This window comes from Sturnira hondurensis, unplaced genomic scaffold (genome assembly GCF_014824575.4).
Source record: "Sturnira hondurensis isolate 20B ecotype Veracruz unplaced genomic scaffold, ASM1482457v3 Scaffold0014384, whole genome shotgun sequence".
Classification (NCBI taxonomy): Eukaryota; Metazoa; Chordata; class Mammalia; order Chiroptera; family Phyllostomidae; genus Sturnira; species Sturnira hondurensis.
The window spans coordinates 2,878,479-2,900,777 of NW_028087015.1; the positions used below are offsets into that span (position 1 = coordinate 2,878,479).

The following is a 22,299-nucleotide window of genomic DNA, read 5'->3' on the forward strand; positions in this document are numbered from 1 at the left end:
AAAGAACCTATGCACCCCAATGTTCATAGCAGCACAATTTACAATAGCCAAGAGTTGGAAGCAACCTAGGTGCCCGTCAGTAAATGAATGGATCAAAAAACTATGGTACATATACACAATGGAATTTTATGCTGCAGAAAGAAAGAAGGAGCTCCTACCTTTTGCAACAACATGGATGGAACTGGAAAGCATTATGCTGAGTGAAATAAGCCAGGTGTTGAAGGACAAATACCATATGATCTCACCTCTAACAGGAAGCTAAACAACAAAGCAAACAAGCAAGCAAAATATAACCAGAGACACTGAAATAGAGAACAGGCTGACAGTGACTGGAGGGGAGAGGGGAGGGAATTTCAGGGGAAATAAGGGAGGGATTTAGAGGAACCTATATAAAGGATACATGGACAACAACTGAGAAGGGTGGAAATGGGAGGGAGGGGGGAGGATGGGGGGTGGGACGGGATGGGAGTAATAGACAGAAAACTGTACTTGAAAAATAATTAAATAAAAAAAAGAAGGAAAAAAAAAAAGAACAATACAGGACAGAGCAGGTTATGAATGGGACAGTAACTGACAGGCAGCAAAGCTGAGGGCCAGGCGCTGTGCAGAGCCTCAGGGAGAGGGCTGGACCTTAGAGGGTGGTGGGGCAAAAGGAAGCGCTCAGTAGAGGGTTGGAGAAGCAGAGAGTGCGGGCAAGGGTAGGGACAGAGGATGCTTAAAAAACAATTTAGTGGAATATATTTTATTTAGAATCGAATTTCTTAACCTTTACTACAGACTTCTTAAAGAATTTAATTCAAGATACGGACCTTCCCCGAATGCAAACACTCATACAAACATAAAGAGTTACAAACAACTTCAGAAGATTCTCGGAAAACTCAGTGGACACGTGCACTGAGCTGAATATTGGGGCTCTTCCTGCTAAATGATGGCGCTAAGAGAGTCTATTCTAATTCTCACATATTAATCTTGTTCTTGGGTTTTTCATATATTTGTGTTTTGACTTTGATTGGGCAAAAATCCGATGTCAATAAAATAACCCATAGTACAGAAATAAATGAGGATGGTTTGTAGCGAGCAATGGCTGTGGTTATGCTATGACAATGAATACACTTTTATTTTATCTACAGTGCTTTTAAAGGTGTTGTAGATAGGTAAAGTCTATACATGTGATATATGGTACACAGGATAGCTACCCTCTACATACCAAGAAATTGTACAGTTAAACAAGCTACCTCACTTAAGAGGACTTTTATCAGTCCTCTTAAAACATTATTACAAATGAAGGTATAAACAACTGCCACAAATATCTGAACAAATTCATACTGTGTTTTAAAAAATCAAATTAGATAATTTTTTTAGGATTTGGTTTAATGTATAATTCTATGTCCCTTAGTTAAAGAAAAAATAAAACATTTAAATTTTAATACCTACAGCACTTAAGTGATATAATTAACTATATAGTTATAATTTACTTTTTAAAATGAGCTCCAAAAGATGATTAAGTAGGATAACACTGCTCAAAAACTTAAATGAGCAGCATAAAATACAGGAACCTAAAATTGGGAACATATTCTTAAACAAACAATGATACTGGAAACCATTTCCTTCCTGACTTTGCCACAAAGACCTGGAACCAGACTTATACTCTAGCTGCCAAGCTATAAACAACACTGATGTCCAGTACCTGGCACTAGACGAGTGGGGTTTTAACAGCTCTTGCTGGAGGCAGAATGATCTCTGAGAACATACACAGATAAGAGAAAGTTAGTCTTTAAAAGTCTATCCTTAGGATGATTAACGCAGAAAGATAAATTTATAGGAGAGTAAGAACAAACATCACAAAACTAAAAGTATGTTTAAAAGCTGTATTATTGGGGAAAAAGATAATTCTCTAAAAATATTTTGTTTTTTCCCCACTGATTTTTATATTGGTGAATGTATATGTCACCAGGCTGGCACAGCACCTTGGCCATCAGCATCTTGGCCATCTTGGTGACTGGAGAAGTGAGTATCTGAGCCAAGGGCAGACCACGCCTGGGTGGGGGATGCACATGAAATTGCTTACTGGGAAAGCTCTACTGCATGGGAACGGGCCCCATCCCTGTCGACTTTGATGAACCAGACCAATCAGAGCCTTTTTATTAAGAGTTCAAAGTCAGGACTTGTAGCAAGATTTAGTGGCCATTAAGGAGAGTGATGCAGTTGGTAGTTGAGTTGACTGAAACGGAAGCAGAGGTCAGGGAAGCTAAGTCTCCATTATGGCAGGAGGTAGGGGAGGGAACCTTTGGTGTCGAGGGGTCAGAGAGAGCAAAGTGATAACCAGGTCTCTAGGGCAGTGGTAGATTCTGCACAACTTTCCAAATTCCAGAAGACATACTAAGGTTGATGATATCCAGAAAGACATGTAGTATTATGTTCTTATGAAGCCTGGACACACAGCCAAGGTTGTTTAGTCATAAATGTCCTACACAAAATATATCCGACTCCCAGAGGTAACTATGTGAATTTCATTTCTTAAAACTTAGAGTCTAATACACATATAATGAAAATGATATACTTTTAGCGTAGGAAAAATGGGAAATAGAGAAAAGTTTAAAGAGAAAAAATTTAAAGATCAACTATAAACCCACCATTCAAATATTAACAATTACTAATATGTACGTTATTAAATTATTAAAAGTTCTTTCTAGTTTTCCTTCTATGTCCTTTTTTCTATGTCATTAACTGCTGCTTCTAAACATGATTTTAATGGCCATACAGTGTTACAGGGGTGAATGTATGATAATTTATTTCATCATTCTAATGGGTTGACACTTATGGGTTGCTTCCAAGCTTTTGCTTAGAATACCTGTTTATACATAAATTTGTACATGATTTTTCCTGCATCTGATTATTTCTTAGATTAAATGCATAAATGGGGAATTACTAGGCCAGGGTTTGACCTTCTTAAAAGTTTTGATATATACACAATGCTGCCCAGAAAGCAGATGAAATGAAAGTGTACAACTTTGCCAACACAATATAAAATATTAATCTTAGGTAATTTAATTCCAAGCAATTAATTAATCATTATGTAAAAATCAATGTCTTGTAAAATTGGAAAACTGACTGCCAACACAGAAAATGTAAAATTGTTCACGATGCCCACATAATGAAATATCAATGTGTTTTTGCATCCTACTCACCTATGTACTTCACCTCTATGTCTGCCAGTGCCTGCAAACAGTTCTCATAAGTTACTTCCTTAAGGTCAAGCATTCCAATAGCATCGTACACCTGTTTGGTCTGCGCAATGAGCTCCTCAGTTCTTGTTCGAATTTGCTCTGGTGAAAGATCCCACCTTAAAACATTCCTGCCAACTGCAGTATAGGAAGACATTGCCTGAAGAGGAGACATCACTTCTCTTCCTAAAGTCATTCTGAATAAAATCCTGCAAACACCAAGTCTAAAAAGAATCAGAAAGAGAATAAAAATTAGGCATTTTTATTTGATCTAAAGTCAATATACAAATGGGTATTATATAATTCAATTTAAATTAAAGAGAACTTTTTAATAAAGTTGAGCAAATTTCTTTCAGGTGAGCACGTATGCACAAAACTAAACACTCCCATAAAAGTGTCAATGTGGGAATCTGACTCCTGGGGATCTACAGGATTCCCGACAGGACCTGCCAACCACCTCTGGGCACTAATGCTGGTGTTATTCGAGGTGGCAGGCAAAATGCCTGCCTTCCAATGTGTTTGGGTACGTTGCTGAGCAAGCCAAGGAGAGGCTGGGTGATTAGGTGAGAAACGAGGGGGTTCTTGGTTAAACTGAAGATGCCATTTGCCAAGCAAAGATCTTAACAAATCTCTTGGACCTTCAGGCACAACTTTTTTCCTTAAAAGTATGCATTTTTTTTCTAGCAAAACTTTGTTAAGGGTTATGTTACTGAGGAATGAACGGAGATGGGTATTTGGAACTTATTTATTGGCATACTGTATTAGAAATCTGAAGACCTGCAGAAGATGTAAAACCAACTCGTTACAACTTTTTAAATAATTAGGACATTATCAAAATGTGCACGAATCAAGTTTAATGTACTGTATGATGGATGGACAGGCTGCATTGTACTGTTTCTTTCTTTGAATTCTCAGGCGTGGTTTGGCAATGCAAGAACTCTGCAATATTAACAAATTCAATAAAAAGTAAACACATGAAAAAACTCAAGGCTGCTGTATTTTTTTCTTGAATCTATTTCATTATAGATTTAATGAAATTTGTATGTTCCAAACATTAAATTACTCATGTAATTAAATAATAAAAAATTAGGTGTCAAAGACATACTAATTGTCCTTTATAAGTTAATCAAGTAATTTTTCTTATGTAAATGCTTTTCTTGCGCTGATGTCCATTTACTTTGTATACAGACTCAAAAATTTGGGGGATTCAACAAGGAAACATTCAAAAATTTCCTTTTTGTGTTGAACACCAATTAATTTTTTTTACTAAAATTTCATGTAAATCAACAATAGAATTTTGAATTTAAGACTTGCTATAGTAATAAGACTTGCTAATTTAAGACTATGGCAAGTCTTAAATTCAAACTTATACCTTAAACTCTGCTACAGCTATATTACTTGAAAAGAAAAAATTAAGAAGAATGATACCAATCCTCCAAGCCCTTAAACATGTTAATGATCAATGCTATGGGTGCCCCATCCACAGATGTGTTTGTGTGTACAGATCACTTTAGAGCTTATAAATAAAAATGTTATAATAGCAAACATTTATTGTGTGTTTAGGCACTGTACTGAGTGCTTTCCATTTATTAACTCCATTCTCACAAAACCCCATGAGGCAGACACTATGGCTATTCTTATATTACCAAGGAGGAAACTAAAACACAGAGAAGTTAAGTAACTTGCCCAAGGTCACACGTGGTGGGAGCCAGGACTCAAAGCCAGGTGTGCAGATCCAGATCCCACACTCTCAACCACTGTGCTAATAAACTTCATTCCTCCTATTTTATAAGACCCCAAACAACCTTATGAGGTAGGTAAGATATTATTCCCTTCTAATAGATGATTCAGTTGAGGCTCAGGGAAGCTGACTTGTTTAAGGTCATTTGCTCAGCAAATTCTCTGTATTTATGAGCATGTACTGTGTCTGGTCACTGTGACAGGTACCGAGAACAAAAAGGCAAATCGACTGGGACCCACTATTATAATATAGTAGAGAAGACAAACTGATAAACAGGAAATCATACTATATTGAGATGAGTGCTATCATAGGGGTCGGCAGGGTGGACTCTGAAAGACCACAAAGGGAACTTGTCTAGGAAGATTTTCTGTCAGGAGAAAGGAGCAAGCCAAAATCCGGACAATGCACTATCCAAAGGCCAAAGGCTGCAGAGAGAGAGAAGTCTGGAAAGGTAAGTAGGAAGTACTGAAAGCAGAGCCCTGGCAATCATTAAAAAAAGTTCAACCTTATTTTGAAGGCAACAAGAGCCATCAAAGTGTTTCAATCGGGTGAGAGATGAAATAAAATAAGAATTTTAGAGAAATTGTTCAAATTGTAGTGAGTTGAAAGGTTTGAAAGAGAAACCATTCTAGAGGGAAGCTATTAACTCTATTTGGAGCACAAGATTATGGTACATTGAGCTAAAATGGAGGAAATTGGGGTGATTTAAAAGATATTCAGGAAGCAGAACTGGTACTGACTGTGCGGGTGAGGTGAGAGCCAGAGGATGTCTAGATTTCTGTCTTGGACGTGGACTGACAGATGATGCGGCCAGTACTAAAACCAGGAACTCAGAAAGGGGAAGAGGAGGCTCTTTGTGGGTAAAAAAGAGAAACTCAACGTTGGACATGTCAAGTGGTTGTGGCACATGTAAGTGGAATTCGTTAAGATTAAATGGTAACTGAAGTTAGAGGGGTGGTTGACTGGCCCGAGGAGTTTGTAGAGTGAGAAGAGAATAACGACTGGGCTGTAACTGTAGTTTACTCAGTGAAGTAGAAGGAAAACCAAGCCAGGCCGGGTCAAGGAAGTTGTGAAGAGCAAGCACCAAAAAAAGGGAGAGAGTGAGTAACAGCACTGAATGTACAAATAAAGAAAGATGGAAGAGTATCTGTTGAATTTAGTGATAGGAATGTCATGGATGACTTGGGCAAGAGCAGTGTCAGTGGGGCGGTAGGGGTGGAGGTCAGAGTACTATGACCGAGGGGCATAAAGAAGGTGAGAATGGGAGAGTACACCTACGCGATTCTCTATAGAGCTGGCTGTGAAAACAAGAACTAACTCAGCGTGCAGCTAGAAGGGGCTGAGACAATAGAAGAGATGCATTTCTAAGATGGAGAGGCCTAAATACTGATGGTCTTTATTGTCTACCTCAACTGATGTCTCTGATGAGACATATACTGGTGGATGGACCCAAGGCTGGCAGGCTACTACTTTCTAATATATTTTCACATTTTTCCTCAACCAGTTGAGGTACAAATTCACAAAGGGTAAAGTTCCAAAACCTGTTTATGACTATCATTCTTGTTTTCATGTGATTTAAATATTTAACTGATTAAATGTATGCAAAAAGAATGATTTGTTGTTTACCTAAACTGTTTTGGAAATTCTTTTTAATAGTAAGTAAAAAACCAACCTAAAAAAACGTCTTCTGTAGTAGAAGTTTAAGAAAAGAAATGTGATGATTCGGAAGGCTTCTGATTCAGATTAATTGTGTGTGTCTTTAGGTGTGTTCCACTTAAAAAAACTAAAAGTGGAAATAAAAAGTGGTACATTTTAGGTGTAGTTTATGCAAGGACAGTGAGGAACTGTAATCAAGTGATTCATACTGGTCAAAAAGGCCTTCATTTTGCATCAAAATATTTGGAAATAAGTATACATTTATTTTTTGTTTGAATAGTTTAAGCAACTTATCATTTTTCATGATTTCACTTGAAACTAATTTGTCCACTTTAGTAGTAAATGACATATAGAGACAGGAAGGTCCCGATGGAGGTAGGAACAAACGGCATATAAAGCATGGGCAGAGCAATTTGCTTCAGATAGAAGGAAAGACTACAGCCTCAGTAATCAATAAAACAGGCAAAATGCGAGAAGTTAGGTTATAGTAAAAATGTGACAGGTCTGGATTTAAGAATTCAAAGGCTAAACAGTCTGACAAAAGCTGGTATTTTCTTGGAGGGGATGGTTGTTATAAACGAATTGCAGAATGCAAAGAGCCAACAACCTAGTACTAGATACACTGTTTACATGAACACTGGAGTCCACAGCTTGACAGGTGGGCCTAGGAGAAGGGAGAGGTTGGCCAAAGTCTTCAAGGAATGGAAGGGGCTGCCCAGGTGGCTGGGAGAGGACATCGTGGGCAGGGTAGAGAAGGGTGAAGCCAGACTGGGAGCCTCGGGAGGTGTTTTTACACAAGGTGAAGAAGTGTTGGCCTGCGAGGATAGCTGGGGACAAGGTAGGAGATGTGGATCTTTCCTTCTAACTTTTTTGTGTTTAGTAGACAGGTATAGGAGAAGTGTTTTCCTCAGGGCTGAGTGGATTTCAGCAAAGGTTAAAAGGAAAAGAGACAATCTGGGGTGGGAAAAAGTAGAGGAGTTTGTTTATTATGGGACAAGCGTTCCAGAAATAACAAGGGAAGAGTCGAAGAGCATAGCAGATAGCTAAACCCGCACTGATTGTCCAGGCGTTCACTACTTCCCCTTACCAATTTACACACGCATTTTCTTCCCAGTACCCATGCATCACCCACACAGTCCAGGATCTTCAAAGGGGGCTGCTATTCCTACCTCGGAACCCCTGTGAGAGAAAGGGGTCTTACTTCTACTGAAATTGAGCAAGTTTGTGTCCTTGAGTGCAGCTGGTATGCACCTTGTGAGAAAAAAGTGGAAGCTGATTAATGATGAAATAAATATTTCATCATTATTGAAGGAAAAATAAGGGAAGGGAACCAGATATTTACTGACATCACTGGGCCCCTACCCTAGATCAATGAATTCTGAAGCCTGACCCATAGCTAGACTTTCCAGTTATGTGAGTCAATTGTTTAAGCCAGTTGGAATGTGGTTCTGTTATTTGCCGCATACAGGACCCTGACTGATAAAGGAATCAAAACTGATAAAGGAATGAGCACAGAAAAAAGTGTAAAGGTCAGAAGACAAGAAATGACGAGTGACTAGAAGGCCCTATAAGGTTGGTGGTAGCCTAAAACAACAGGGACGTGAAGTTCACTGTGTGGAGTCGGCTGAAAATTCCCCAAATAATTATTCCCACAATTCTTCATAGATACATAGAATTAAGGCCTTGAAGGCATCAGCCATGACCATGACTGACTGCGCTTCCAAGGAAGTTCTAGTACAGGTGACTTGGCTGGCCATGGGGTTACTGAGGCAATGAATAGCAAGTGGAGGACTAATGGCTAAAACTTAGGACCTCTGCATCTTAACACCCTGCTCTCTTCACCAGTCCTCTTAGTACAAACCAATCATAAGAGTGGAAAATTATAATGGTAGGAAACCATAACCTACCCCACCATTCTTCTGTTATAGTTTCTTAAGGTGCTGAATAGTATGTGGCTTGTAGAGGAATAGTATTCTGTATAAGAATCCTAGGAACTAAGCTCATAAGATACAGACTGCAACCTTTTAGCATCCCAGTTCCAGGAAATTTGCTGACCTTCAACTACGGATCCAGGATGACGTGAAGCCAGGATGACGCACACCAGCCCATGACAGCTGGAACGCACTGTGCTCGTCTGCACGTAGAACTTTCCAACCCCTTCCCTTGATCTCTTTGTTCTTTTCCCTTCTCCCTCCTTACCTCTCCTCTCCAGTGAGAGGTACAGATGGGCTTTGAGATGTGAGTTCCCCATCTTCCAGGAGATGGGCTTTCAGACATGAGTCCCCCATCTTCCAGATGGCCAGCATCTAAAAATAAACCACTTTCCTTTACATCAGCACCTGCCTCTTGAGTATTGGCTTCCAGAGCGGCAGGCAGTTGGGCCCGTGTTTGGTTATGTTATAATGGGCGCATTTTCTTTATTGTTAAACAGCTTTGAAAGAAAACTACTTCAAACGTTTCACTGATAAGATGACCTCCACTGGTTTTCATTTATTTCCCAACACTTTTCAAAAGGTTGAGTGTTTGGTCACAGCACAATCTGATTTTAACTCAGGTATGCTGATGGAGATGCCAGCACCTGCACCGTGACTGTACAGATATGCCCATGACCACCGCAGCTTCTACTGCAACGGATGAAAAGCCGTCCCTTCTTCAAAGTAGTATTATTCCCCAAGTGTAGAAGGGGTGAAGAGAAAGTCGCAGAAGCTAGAAATCATGATTTCACGGGTCAACAGAACACACTAAAGTTTTTGTTATCCTTTGTCTTAATTTCCTTCAGGATTGGTAATTCTTTTTTTTTTTTTAAATTTATTTATTTACCTTTAGAGGGGAAGGGGAGAGGGAAAGAAACATCAATGTATGGTTGCCCTTTGTGTGTCCCCTGCTGGGAGTTGGCCTGCAGGGAACCGGCCTGCAACCCAGGCATGTGCCCTGACTGGGAATTGAACCGCGATCCTCTGGTTCGCAGGCCCGCGCTCAATCCACTGAGCTACACCAGCCAGGGCCAGGAGTGGTAATTCTTGTTACCAAAGAAAAGGAATGGAGACAGAAGAATCCCCCTTGTACTTCTAACTAAAACATATTGATTTACTGAGAACTTTTCTATATGCCTTGTCTCTGCTTTTCCTCTTCCATCATCATTTTGCTCAGCATCCTTCCTCCTCCCTTGTTACAATTTCAAGGCTTTGAATGTTGGTACACTTCTCTCACCTTCCTCTTCAGTGACTCAGTACCTGGATGGGAAACCAGTGAGTGCACCTGTAGTCATCCTGGCAACTGTGCTTGTCCCCGTAAGAATCTGGTGAAGAGTTTTTTAATTGACTTTTTGCAACTGAGAGTTACAAAAGTTGAAAGCAGGCAACACAGTGTGATCCTGTTTTTTTTCTACAGGAGTTATTATGTACATTTGAAAGTTAAAATCTAATTAAAGTTGAGATTTTTACAGTCTAATTAAACACTAGGATTTTTTTCCTACAAACTTCTAAGTTCTTTATTAATTCTGTACCAACCATGCCTTCTTCAGTGTCTTCTGTCTTTAAAGTACGTTCTACACACAACTCTGAAATTTCTAACGATACTGAAATTGATAGGAAGATGCCTTTGATACACTATAGTTTCCTGTGTCCAACAAACAAGTGAAGTACTTAGGCAAAGAGAGCAAGTGGCACAGATGTTGGCAGAGGTCACCAGGTTGGACAATTTCACCTGGGCAAATGAGCACGCCACAGCTCTTTTGAGTTGATTGTTGTCTTAAAATTTCTGCAAAACATTTTATGGAACGTACTTTCAGAAACATTCTGATTTACTGGCTTCATTTTCCTTTTGAAGCATAAAGGCCTCTACTTCCTCCCGTCAAGGCTGCTTTGACCCTTCCAGTTCCTCCACATGTGAGCTCCTATCACCTTTCGCCGGTGCCATTCACTTTAGACATTTAAACTACTGTCCTTCTGCTGTTCTAAGGGCTTGTCCTGTATTCTGCATTACACTAGGACTTTCTCCAGCATCATACCTATTGCACATCTCTTTCGTCACACCCCCAACCTAAACTCACTGCACACTGCAGAGCACAGAGTAAGTAGATGCTCATTATTTACCTGAAATGAGATGGGACTGATATGACTACAACATTACAGCAACACCATTTTCTTTCATCATCACAAGTAAACATCCATTCAGGGAAATGTGTTTTATCAGAGCCCAGACTCAAGTGAAACTCCATTATGTCAAATGTCAGAATTTCTACATTTTATCCCACAGTTTTCATTTTGTCCTGGATCTCATCCTTTCCCTGTAGTGTTACTGTGTTGTAGCACATGTTTTGCATGGCATTTCCTGACATTTGCTCCGAGTCTTCAAACTACTTGGTAAATATTCCTGGTATGCACTTTAGAACTCATATTTCTTTACAAGCTGCTATTGAGGCCCAGATTTCATTAATGCCCCCAGACTGTAATTCCTGTATGTTTATTTTAATTAGTTCTCTTGTTCTCTTTCATCAGAACCATTGCCTTCTAATCTTGATTCCTACTGTTCATAAAGTTGTTTTTTGCAGTCCATGATTTAACTAAGGCACCCTTCTCCTTACAATTTATCAGGCCATAGCTCAAGTCCAGGCTCCTTTAATCAGAGCACATAGGCCCCTTCATTTCGTATTTCACCAGTGCCAAAGCCCAGCCATGCACCTCCCCAAGGCTTACCTTTTCCTTTAGGCATGCAGCCCATTTCTACCTTAAAGCCTTTGGCCAAGTAGCTCTTTATCTGCTACATCTGTGCTGTTCAATATAGCAACCACATGTGGTTATTTACACTTAAATTAAGTTAGAGTATATAAACTAAAAAATTCAGATCTTCAGCTGCACTAGGCCCACTGCAAATGCTCAGCAGTCACTGTGGCAGTGCTACTGTGCAGCACACATCAGGAGCACTGTCATCCTGCAGAGAGTGCTACAGGAGCTGCAGTAGGCAATCTCATTGCAGAAACGAGATGTACCCCCGCCCCTCCCATGGGTGTCCTTTCTCTTTTCCACTCTTAAAGCAGCTCCCAGGGGTCTTCTTTGGAGGGAAGAAAGAACTGAAAGCGAGGAAAGAAGTTACTGAGTCATTCCTGTAGGCCAGGCAGTGTAAAAACACTCATTTAATCCTAAGGACATTGAGACACACATATGACTAAGCACTCCTTTCAGGAGCCACAGTGGCCCTGGCTGCCGTAGCTCAGAGGGTTGAGCACAGGCCTGTGACGCAAGAGCCACAGTGCAGTGGAAAAGACTCGGTTCTATCTACAAGAACAGGGCTTAATGTACTAACAACACGATTAATAAAAGTGGTTCTTCTATAAGACTGTTTAAATTTCACAAATCCTTATTTTAATAATGCAGAGTTAATCTCATTTACTAGCTGTGCTAACCAAGTTACAAAATTTTACCTAAAGGTTCCTGGTCCTAGACCCTCAACATATCAAACATTTGTGAACTTAACTTAACATTTGTTTTTTCTCTGTTGGGAGTATGCTTTCACATTGCACATTCCTGCCACAGTCCCAAACGGTAAAGCATCTCTGATGGGGCAACCTCTCCCATACACCTAGTCTCTCACTGGACAGTCAAACTTCCTTTCATCCTCAACCTCTTCCTGGAGCCCTGTCTTTTCTACTTCATCGCAACTGAGACCTACATCTCTGCAGAATGCATCACCTCCCTCATCAGGTATGCCTATTTTCTCAGCCTCCTCCTGCTACTGGGCTCTTGGCGGAGTGAACTTTCCCCTTGATCCCCACTGCAGCATCCAAACCCAGACTGCACCACCACTCGAATGCTCTGAGGCTGCTTCCTCCTGCTGTATCACTGGGTACTATCAGCTGACCTCTCCGCCATTCCCTCACACTTACCAAAGACGTGGCTCTATAGGCCTTTCCCAACATGGAAAGCTCCAAAAATCACCCCGGGGGAGGCTCTAGAAGGGTAGATGGATCAGCTATACCACTTCCTTAACTTCAGTTTCTTGACCTACTTTACTCTAAGAATCTTCATGTTTATTCTCACCACCACTCAGAGATGCTCTTCAGAGACTGTAAATTCTGATATTCCACTCTCTGACCATGACCTTCTGTCTTCTCAGCTACCCCTTCTCTACACCTGTGATTTTTATTATTCTAGCTCCCTCAGACCTCCAGTCCTCTAATGTCTCTATTTCCTCACTCTAACGGGCTTCTTCTGGCACTCTGCTCAGGCCTGGGTCCTACGCTTTAGAGAGCCCCACGTTGGCTCTCCTGCCACTGCACTACCCTCGAGAGAGCTAAGGGGAGGTGACCATGCAGAGCCTACAGCCACACCCCATCTCCTCCACACAGCTAGGCTCTGAGGTCTCAGGACTCCTAAACTCCTGTTCAAATGGCTCCTGGAGCCTATGTGGGCCTCTTCCTTGGGTCAGTCCCCGAGGGTGAAGCTCACCACTGGTGTATACACCACTTGGGAGTGTGGTTAGAGCTTGGACTCACAGGTGGGGGTATCCAGGCATAGGCGAAGCTCCTTCTGGTACAGAAGGGGGCCAGGGCAATCTTCCAACCATCCTGTTGTTCAGGTTACACAAATGTCAGAGGTGAGCCTCATCTATCAGTTCCACAGTCCTTCACTAAAACCACAACTGCTCCTAGGCCTTCTCTTACATCCACCTTGAAAACCTCAGCCCAGGACTATGTTAACCAGCCACCTTCCCTATTCTTATGTTCAGGTCACCAGCTAGGCCTATGGGTTTTAATGCTATTAAATTATAGTCTCTAATTTGAGCTAGACTATCAAGGCTCAGACAAATCCATCTAGGAAAGCCTGCGACCTCCTCCCCCCATTTCCCACAGCAATTATTTCAAACCATAACCAGCTTCCCAAAACTTCTCTTCTGTCACTAGATGATCTTGCTGCCGACATCATTAAAGCCATCAGACAGAAATTCCCTCGACTTCCCCCTACAAACACGGCTACTTCTACAGCATCCATCCTTTCCTTTTTACTCCTAAGAGCTACCTATCTTACCAAAGCCAGTTTCTCATTCTGCGCTTGGGTCTTATCTGATCTCTTCCAGGACATCGCTCCACGAAATATTATCTCTTTTAGTAGAATCATAGATGTCTTTCGTACTGCCTCTTTATGCACATATACATGCCTGAGTGCTTAAGTTTCTTTATCTAAATAAAACAAAAACTTCCTTGATCCTGGTTCACTCATTAGAAACCATCTCTATTTCTCCCCTTCCCTTCTCCCCCAAGGTTTCTGAGAGTGGTCAGGCCAGCCTTGCCATGTCCTCATCTCTCTTTTAATGTTTCCTTTTTTGTTGTTTTTGTTTTTCTATTTTAAAAAGTTTTTCTTTCTTAACTCTCTTTTACTCTCCAACCCACATCAGTCTGGGTTTTATTAGACCCAGACTAACAAAAGAGTGAAACTGCTCTCAGCAGGGTCCCTAATGGTTTTACTCAGTCCAACCGACGGTCTTCAGGACTATTCTACATTCACTTGTTGTGTTATTGGACAGTGTTGTCACTCGTTCTTTCTGGGAACTCTTCCCTTCCGTAGTATCTGTGATAATGTTTATTCTTCTCATCCTATGTCTGTGGCTGCAGCTTCACAATTTACCCCCTTTCTTATGATTCCTTGGCATTTCTCCGGACTCAGTTCTGTGCCGTCTTCATTTTGTGCATTCTTCCTGGGGTATTCGGGTTCACTTGTGTGGCTACACAGGCTACGCATAGCTAAAGACTTCAAGTCTGCAACTCTAGCCCAAATCTCCTGAGTTTTAGACCCCTATATTTAAAACGTATTGGATAGATCCACTTGGATGTCAATGGTCACCTCAAATCCAGTACATCTAAAATTACACTGACCACGTTCCTTACCCCTCAGAACAAAACCCGTCCTTCTCCTGTATTCCTCATCTCAGTGAAGATCACCAATGGACATTCGGTTGCCCAAGTCAGAAAATGCAGGAGGCTTCCTGGATGCTGTCCAATCCATTCTCCACACAGCTGGCAGAGTAATCTTCCTAAAACGTCAATCTGATCATGGCATACCCCTTCAGTGGCAGGGTTCAGGATCAAGTTCTGACTCCACTGACTTCAGGATCAAGTTCAAGTTACTTAACATACAAGGCCCTTCTGGACCTGCCCCTGTTTCTCTGGCTTTCTCAATACCACCCTTTTGCCCCCAAATCTATGCTCTGGGCACCATGAGCTACTCCCACATCTCCCTGAAATTTTTAAACTCTCTTGAGACTTTTGCAGTGTTTTCCCCTTTGCCTGGAACACCTTTCCTCTCCCTTACCTGAGGAACAATATTCATCTCTTATTTATCTTTCAGATCTTGGCTCAGAGTTTATTTTCTCCAGAAAGCATTCTTAACTACCTCCAGCTGGCTTAGGAATTCTTCCTCTGTTGTGCTCTTACACGTACACTAACCAAAGCATTTATCCCGCTGAAGAGTATTCAGGTATTTTATTTGGCTGTGTCTCCAATGAGCAGAGACTGGGTTTTAGTGGTATTTGGAGACCCTGAACCTAAAAGTTATGGTACATATATATTTTAACTATGACAAGGTTACAAAAAATTCCACTTAAGGCTATTTGTTTAATACTTTTCTCCTATTATTTTCATGCCCACTATACAAGTAGTTTCAACAGAGAATGCTTAGCTTCCATGCAACATTATATAAAGCCCTATGAGGGAGGATGATGTAGACTGGATGGAAGGGTGTATATTGGACACTCAAGCATCCTGAATGCTGCTAATAATTTTTCTTCTGAATGGACTGCTGCATTGGGAAATCAGATTCAGGAATATACCCAACAGTTACTGAGCCTTTCAGTTTGGATACTTACAACCCCCTAACAATAATAAACACCTGGTATTTGAGTTAGTGTTTCATACATCAGATTTTTCATTTAATAGTTTAAAAAAGATATTTTATTTATTTAAGGAAGGGAGAAAGACAGGGAGAAAAACATTGACGTGAGAGAGAAACACTGATCAGTTACTTCTCATCCGTACCCTGAGCACCCCGACTGGGAAACTGAACCCACAACCCAGGCTTGTGCCGGTTGTGAACCGGCAACCTTTGGCTTTGCAGGATGGTGCCCAATCAACTGAGCCACATGGGTCAGGGCTCACTTAGAGATCTTTTAGTTTGGCTTAGGATCAGGCTGTTTTATGAACAGAATGTTCCAGAATTAAATGCCTTAGGATAAATCAATTTTTACCAATTAGCCCAAAGTGTTACTTTTGATGTTCTTTAATTGAGTTAATGTCCAGAAAGGTCATTTTAGCTTGGTTTCTGAGTTTATAGGAAATATAATTAAATATATATAGATGTATTTATATCTCTATCCATTCCCACCTTCTTTCTCTTAAAGAAATATGTGTTGGAAGCAACCTAAGTGTCCATTGATAGGTGACTAGATAAAAAGGCAGTGTGTATCTATCTATATCGATATACATAGATACACACATATACACACAAAAGAATATTACTCGGCCATAAAAAAGAATGAAATCTTGTCATTTGCAACAACATGGATAAACCTAGAGGGTGTTATGCTAAGTGAAGTCAGAAAGAACAAGACAAATACCATATGATTTCACTTATATGTGGAATCTAAAAAATAAAATAAGTGAGCAGGCAAAGCAGAAACAAACTCAGAGATACAGAAAAACAGATGGTTGCCAGGTGAGAGGGGGGTTGGGTGCCAGGTGGAAAAGGTGAAGGGATTAAGAAGTACAAATTGACGGTTATAAAAACAGACATGGGGATGTAAAATACAGCATAGGGAACATAGTCAATATTGTAATAACTATGTACGATGCCCGTTGGGTACTAGACTTATTGTGGGGGCTGGCAGGGAATCACTTCATAAGTTACATAAGTAAACGTCTAATCGCCGTGCTGTACATCTGAAACTAATATAATATCGAATGTCTACTATAATGAAAGCTTTTTAAAAAATTCAAAAAAAGAAAGATGTGTCCCCCAAACTACGGTCTTTTAGCTTTTGCCTACCACAAATTTCCCTCTTTCTGCCTCCATTCCCTTGCCTATCACTAATTCTCCCTCGTTATGCCACTAAAAGTGCTCTAGAAAGGATCCCGTTTCCTCCTTCCTAGTCCTCTTCTAGTCCTGTCCTATCTCTTCACAGTGTCTTTTGCAAGCTTCTCTTCCTGTACCCATTCAAACAAACTGGGTCTCCACGATTCCATTTAGATCCCCAGCTGAAGCTCCAGACCCACAGACATCTCAAGGGCAGCACATTCGAACTTGATCTTTCTCACAAATTCCCAGTCTCAGTTTAGCACTCTTCATCTAGAATCCCAAGCTAGAAACTTGTCATACGTATGAGTGATTAGTATCATCATCACCCCTAATATTTAGTGAGCCTATTACTGTGCCAGGCACTGTACCAAGAGTTTATATACCTTTTCTTATTTATTTCTTATTTAACAAGCCAAGAGGTAGGTATTAGAAATAGTTTTACCAGGCACAGAGAAGTAAAGTAGCTTGCTCAAGGTCACACCAGAAAGTGTGGAACTGGGTTTAAACTCAGGCCTGACTACAGAGCCCATAGTCTTTACTTATACTCATGGTGCAACTGCATTCTAAAAAAAAGGAGAACTTCGGATTTCTCGTCAATGTGCCTCCCTGATCTTTCACCCTGCTTGTAATGGGGAGAAACTGAGGTAAACACAGCAGCCGGAGACTACGCACTGCTGCTGCCTGTCTGGTTTGTTATCTACACCACGCCCTCAAGGGTTGCTGCCAAGGACTGCGAAGGAGTGCCCCATGCTAGCTTTCATCCAGCTCTTTTTGAAAAACAGGCCACGTAGGCCCAGGCTGCTTTTAGTCACCCATTTCCAAAGAGTAAAACAACTCAAACTGGGACAGCCTGATGGCTACCCTTTGCGCCTAGAGCCCTTCAATTAATTAATCTTAGGTAAGCAGTGAGCTATGTGAAAGGTGCACTCCTAGGAGTTGCAAAGGCTTTCTTAACCTGCCCAGGCAAACAAGTATCCTACATTTCTTATAGAGAAGGTTCAGCTGAGGCATTCTAAGAACACTTTATATACAACAAATGTGAGTTCTTTATCCCCTGGTGATTTCTCAGATAAGAGGTATTGACTTGTTACCCTCATCTGTGGTTATGCCTACAATACAGATTTTACTACCCCCTCCCCCGCAAAAGGCTCATTATAAAGGGATTTCCCGTGAAGTAAATGAGTTGATTCAGTAAATCTTTATTGAGGTTACAGAGATGAAGCAGACAGTTACTGCCCTCAGGAGCTGTCTCCAAGAAGAGAAGAGACAGACAGATTAGACTACCAGGCAGCAAACTGTAGGAATAAAGTGAAAGGGAAGCTGGAGGACAGAGAAAGTAACTCTGCCTGGGGGCGGGGTGTGGTTTCTACATTTCCCAGTTTATACACACAACCTTAGAACTTGGTTCTCCTCTTTTCTATCCTTTGTATGAAATGTTATGATTAGTAATAGTAGTAGCAGTTAGTAAACAGCCAATAGAATTGATCTAGAGTATCATACTTTTTTATATTATTTCAACTAGAATTTGTGAGGGTCTTCTAAGGGTATGCCAGGCAATGTTACTCACATCGGCGACTTCTACATTCCTTCAGTTCAGTGTTTTAGGGTCTACATGTCAATTGCTTACTTGCAATATACACTCTATTAAAAATTTTTTTAAATAAATGACACTCCTCCTGAAGACTGTTAGGTCTATTTTTTCTTAATTTGTAAGGAAAACAACATACGTTTATAAATTAAGCCCCTATATTGTGCCTGGTACTCAGTAAATACTTGTTGAATGAGTTAAAATCTGGGTGAACACTGAAAGCAGGCCATGGATTGGCTGGAGATACATTAGGAAGGCTGAGGCATCTGTACCCGTGGGCCAGGGGGAGAATGAAGAAGACATTCTCCTTTTATTTCTACTGGAGAATACAGTCCGCGTCTTAGACATTTCTGTATTTCTTGGCAAATGTAGAAGAATGTGTTAGCGCACGGCATGTATGTTGTAACTGCTGAATCAATGAGAGTGAAAAATCTGAACTACCCCGCCCTAGAATGACAACTAAATTCAGGCCAAGACAGCAAGTAAATAAGTCGATAAAGTAATCAAGAGAAGGTGCTAATACAATAAAGTTGTCAAAGAAAAGTAATTATGTGAGTGGTGTGTCATAAAAACACTTTGAGTCATGGATAAATTACCCACCGAACAGGCCAGCACACTCGGAGAGCAAAGCGCTGCCATTCGACTGCTCCTGCTTCCACCTGCTGGTTCAGGAGAGTAATTTTTCAGATCCGGCAGAAATTGTTCAGCTGCTCTAACAAAAAATCTTTTTGAAAACAATGAATGTTCACAGTGCTCTCGCCAAGGTAACACGGTAAACTTCCCATAAAGAATCCCTCACAAAAAATGTGCACCATGAACTCAGCAACAAATATTCGGAGTCCTGAGCGGAACGAGCAAACACAGAGACATTCCAGCGGCCTTTATTCCGAGCAGCCTCCCGTGACTGATGAGGCCAAAAGCATTACCCATTTTCCTTCATGATACAGTCCTTGTTTCTGTCCTTACAAAAATAGCATTTAAAGTTGTTGACTAAAATGACCACTGCAACTATAATGGCCTAAGCTTAGACTTACGTAGAAAAATATACTATTTATGTTGGAAACAGTGCCACACACAACTTCAGTTGTGTACAACTTCTTCTACCAGGAAGGTTTAAAAGTAGAACCATAGAAATGAAGATCACATGGAGGGTTAGCAACAGGTAAGCAGGAGGAGGAGAAGGGGGGAGAAGGTACAGAGAATAAGTAGCATAGACAGTAGGTAGAAAATAGACAGGGGGGAGGGCAAGAATAGTATGGGAAATATAGAATCTAAAGAACTTGTGACACATGGACATGAATGAAAGGGGAATGTTGGGGGAGGGGGTGTGCAGGGTGGAGGGGAATGAAGGGGGGAAATGGGACAACTGTAATGGCATAATCAATAAAATATATATTTTTTAAAAAAGAATTACAAAAAAAAGTAGAACCAATTACATTGTACAAAGCCTCCCTTGGGTTGAATAGTGATTTACTTTCAACTCCTTCTTAACATGTTAGTAATCCATTAAAGAAAGAGAGAGAAAGGAATTTTACTTTAGATTTTGGAATGTAATGGAAATTAACTTCTTGTTTCCAAATTTCATTATGATTAATTAAAAAGAGACTCTTCAAAGTCACCTCTTCCAAGAAATAGGAATATAAAATGATAGAAAGAAACTGCTAAAGGACATACGAAGAACTGGATGACAGTAGAAATATTTGTAATATTTCTACTCAACAAATAGAACTTTTAGAAAAAGTTCATATTACAAGGTTCTAAAGAATGAAAAAAAAACCCCTCAGAATAGCCAAATCAATTTTTACCCAATTTTGTATATAGAACAAGTGGTTTAATCATTACAGGTTTTAAATAAATTTATTATAAATGAATATGAAAAATTTCCCTTCTCACATCCTTTAGCTGGCCTAAGTAAACCCACCGGAGACCACAGATCATCAAAAATCAAGCACTAGGTCACAAATGAAATCAAGACTTCCTCAATAACTCATTAATAAGGGGTTTGCCCACATACAGGAAAAACCACAACTCAAAAGAGACATTCCATTTTTACTTTTCACCAGGAGGCTGAACAAATTGCTTCTGGCAGACTTAATTGGTGTTTGGGGTGTACTTTTCAGAACTGAAATCCTCAGTAAATTACTCATGAGAGAGAAATCTCTTCTCAGTACATTATTCAACACTTAGGATTTTTTGAGGGGGGATTCATCTCCATGTGGGTATTTTATTGAGTGAATGATAATGCCTAATCCTCCTCCTAAGTCTAGCTAATAATTATCTGTTTGCTTAAAAAGAAAGACTGGCTCAGTCACTAGCAAGTATTGATTGTTTTTACACGTGACAATGGCACTGTGATTATGTGTTTCTGGAAGAAAAAAACAGTCTCTCAGTGCTTTGTACTGAAACACTTATGATTAATATAATGCTGGGCATATGTCTCAAAATAATTATAAGAGGGGACATAAAAGATTGGCCGTGAGCTGATAATTTTGAGGGCTGGTGATAGGGAGCTTCATTATACTAACTTCCTGATTTTTGATTATGATTGAAAATACCCACAATAAAAGGTAAAAAAATTAGTAACTGTTTATGTACTTAGCTCTAGTTGCTATTCTAAACTCAGACACATGGTCTGAAAAACATATAAAACTCAACATTAAAACAACACACACGCTGACAAGCATATTAAAAGGGATAATAAATGGAGCAAACCCCCAGAGGAAATTTGCTCACAGGTAAGAATATATTTGACCAGTAATTGAAGATTCATAAATTCATAGTTGGAAGGGGCTTTAGAAATCAGCTAATTGAAATCCTTTAATTTAGGATGCAGCCCAGTGATGTTAAGTCATGAGGAACTAACTGCAATGACTTTATGCAATAAAGTCAAATGCTATAATCCTATGCTTAAGCATCTGACTTTATTGAGCCTATGGTGAATGTTACGTCACAAATGGATTACTAGGGAAGATTCAAGTGATACTCCTCTGTAGTGTCCCTGAAAGTTGAGACTGATGACTTTGAGCACAGCTACCAGATGGCCCCCATGCCGCTTCCTCTAGTTACGACGGGTAGCCTCTCTCTGCTACTTGGCCGCTGCCAACCATTGCTACCACCACCATCAATAATAATGCCAAGGTCAGACATTTCCATAACAGGCACTGTTCTAAGTGATTGGCATATACTGACTCATTGAATCCTTCCAACAACACTATGGCATAGACTCTAATTATCCTCATTTTTAGGGAGGATGACACCGAGGCAGAGAGAGAGTAAATAACGTACCCAAATTACACACGTGGTCCTGACCAATCAGCCCCCAGTCCTGCTCCAGAGTTAAGGCTGTCAAATACCGCAGTACATCAGCAGCCACACCAATCACGCAGGCAATTCTGCCATTTCTCTCTGGTTGGCCACAGCTACTGACCTAACCCTGCCTGCATCAGTGCCTGCCCGTGTTGAGACAGGCAGGGGCACAATCAGGAGGCACAGCCCCTGTGGCTCCGTGCTGGTCCATGCCATGTTCCGACTCTCCTGTCTGTCTGCCAGAGCAACAGCCCCGGGAGCCACTGCCATGTACTTGCTCGAGAAATAACTAAATCAACGTACTACCGGAGTAAGGAAAACAATGACGATGATAATGATTTCAAATTCTTTGACCATCTACATATCAAAAGCCTACTCTTTAAAGCAGAGGAGAGTTTTTTCACCATTAAAAGATAAAAGACAAGTTTGTTTTTATCCTCACCTGAGATTTTTTCATTGCTTTTAGAGAGAGAGGAAAGGAGAGAGGAAAAAAGAGAGAGGAACACTGACGTGAGAGAGAAGCACAGCCTGATTGGTTGTCTCCCATCGGTGCTCAGAGCAGATTGTACATGCCGGAACCAGGGATTGAAACCACAACCTAGGCGTGTGTCCTGATTGAGAAGCAAACCTGTAACTTGTTGGTAATCAGATGACGCTCCTACGAACTAAGGATTTCTTAGGTCTTAAGTTTGGAAGTTACATTGAAAGTAGAGCAAAGCA

General features: G+C 40.6%; 1 protein-coding gene across 1 annotated transcript in view; it reads right to left on the reverse strand.

The window, feature by feature from the left end:
- The window catches only part of NLN (neurolysin), an 84,946-nt gene that overhangs the window by 54,094 nt on the left and 8,553 nt on the right, over positions 1 to 22,299 (reverse strand). Inside the window, exon 2 of the mRNA XM_037062847.1 lies at positions 3,189 to 3,448. Coding sequence (XP_036918742.1) covers positions 3,189 to 3,448 — 260 coding nt within the window. The remainder of the gene's footprint in view (positions 1 to 3,188; positions 3,449 to 22,299) is intronic.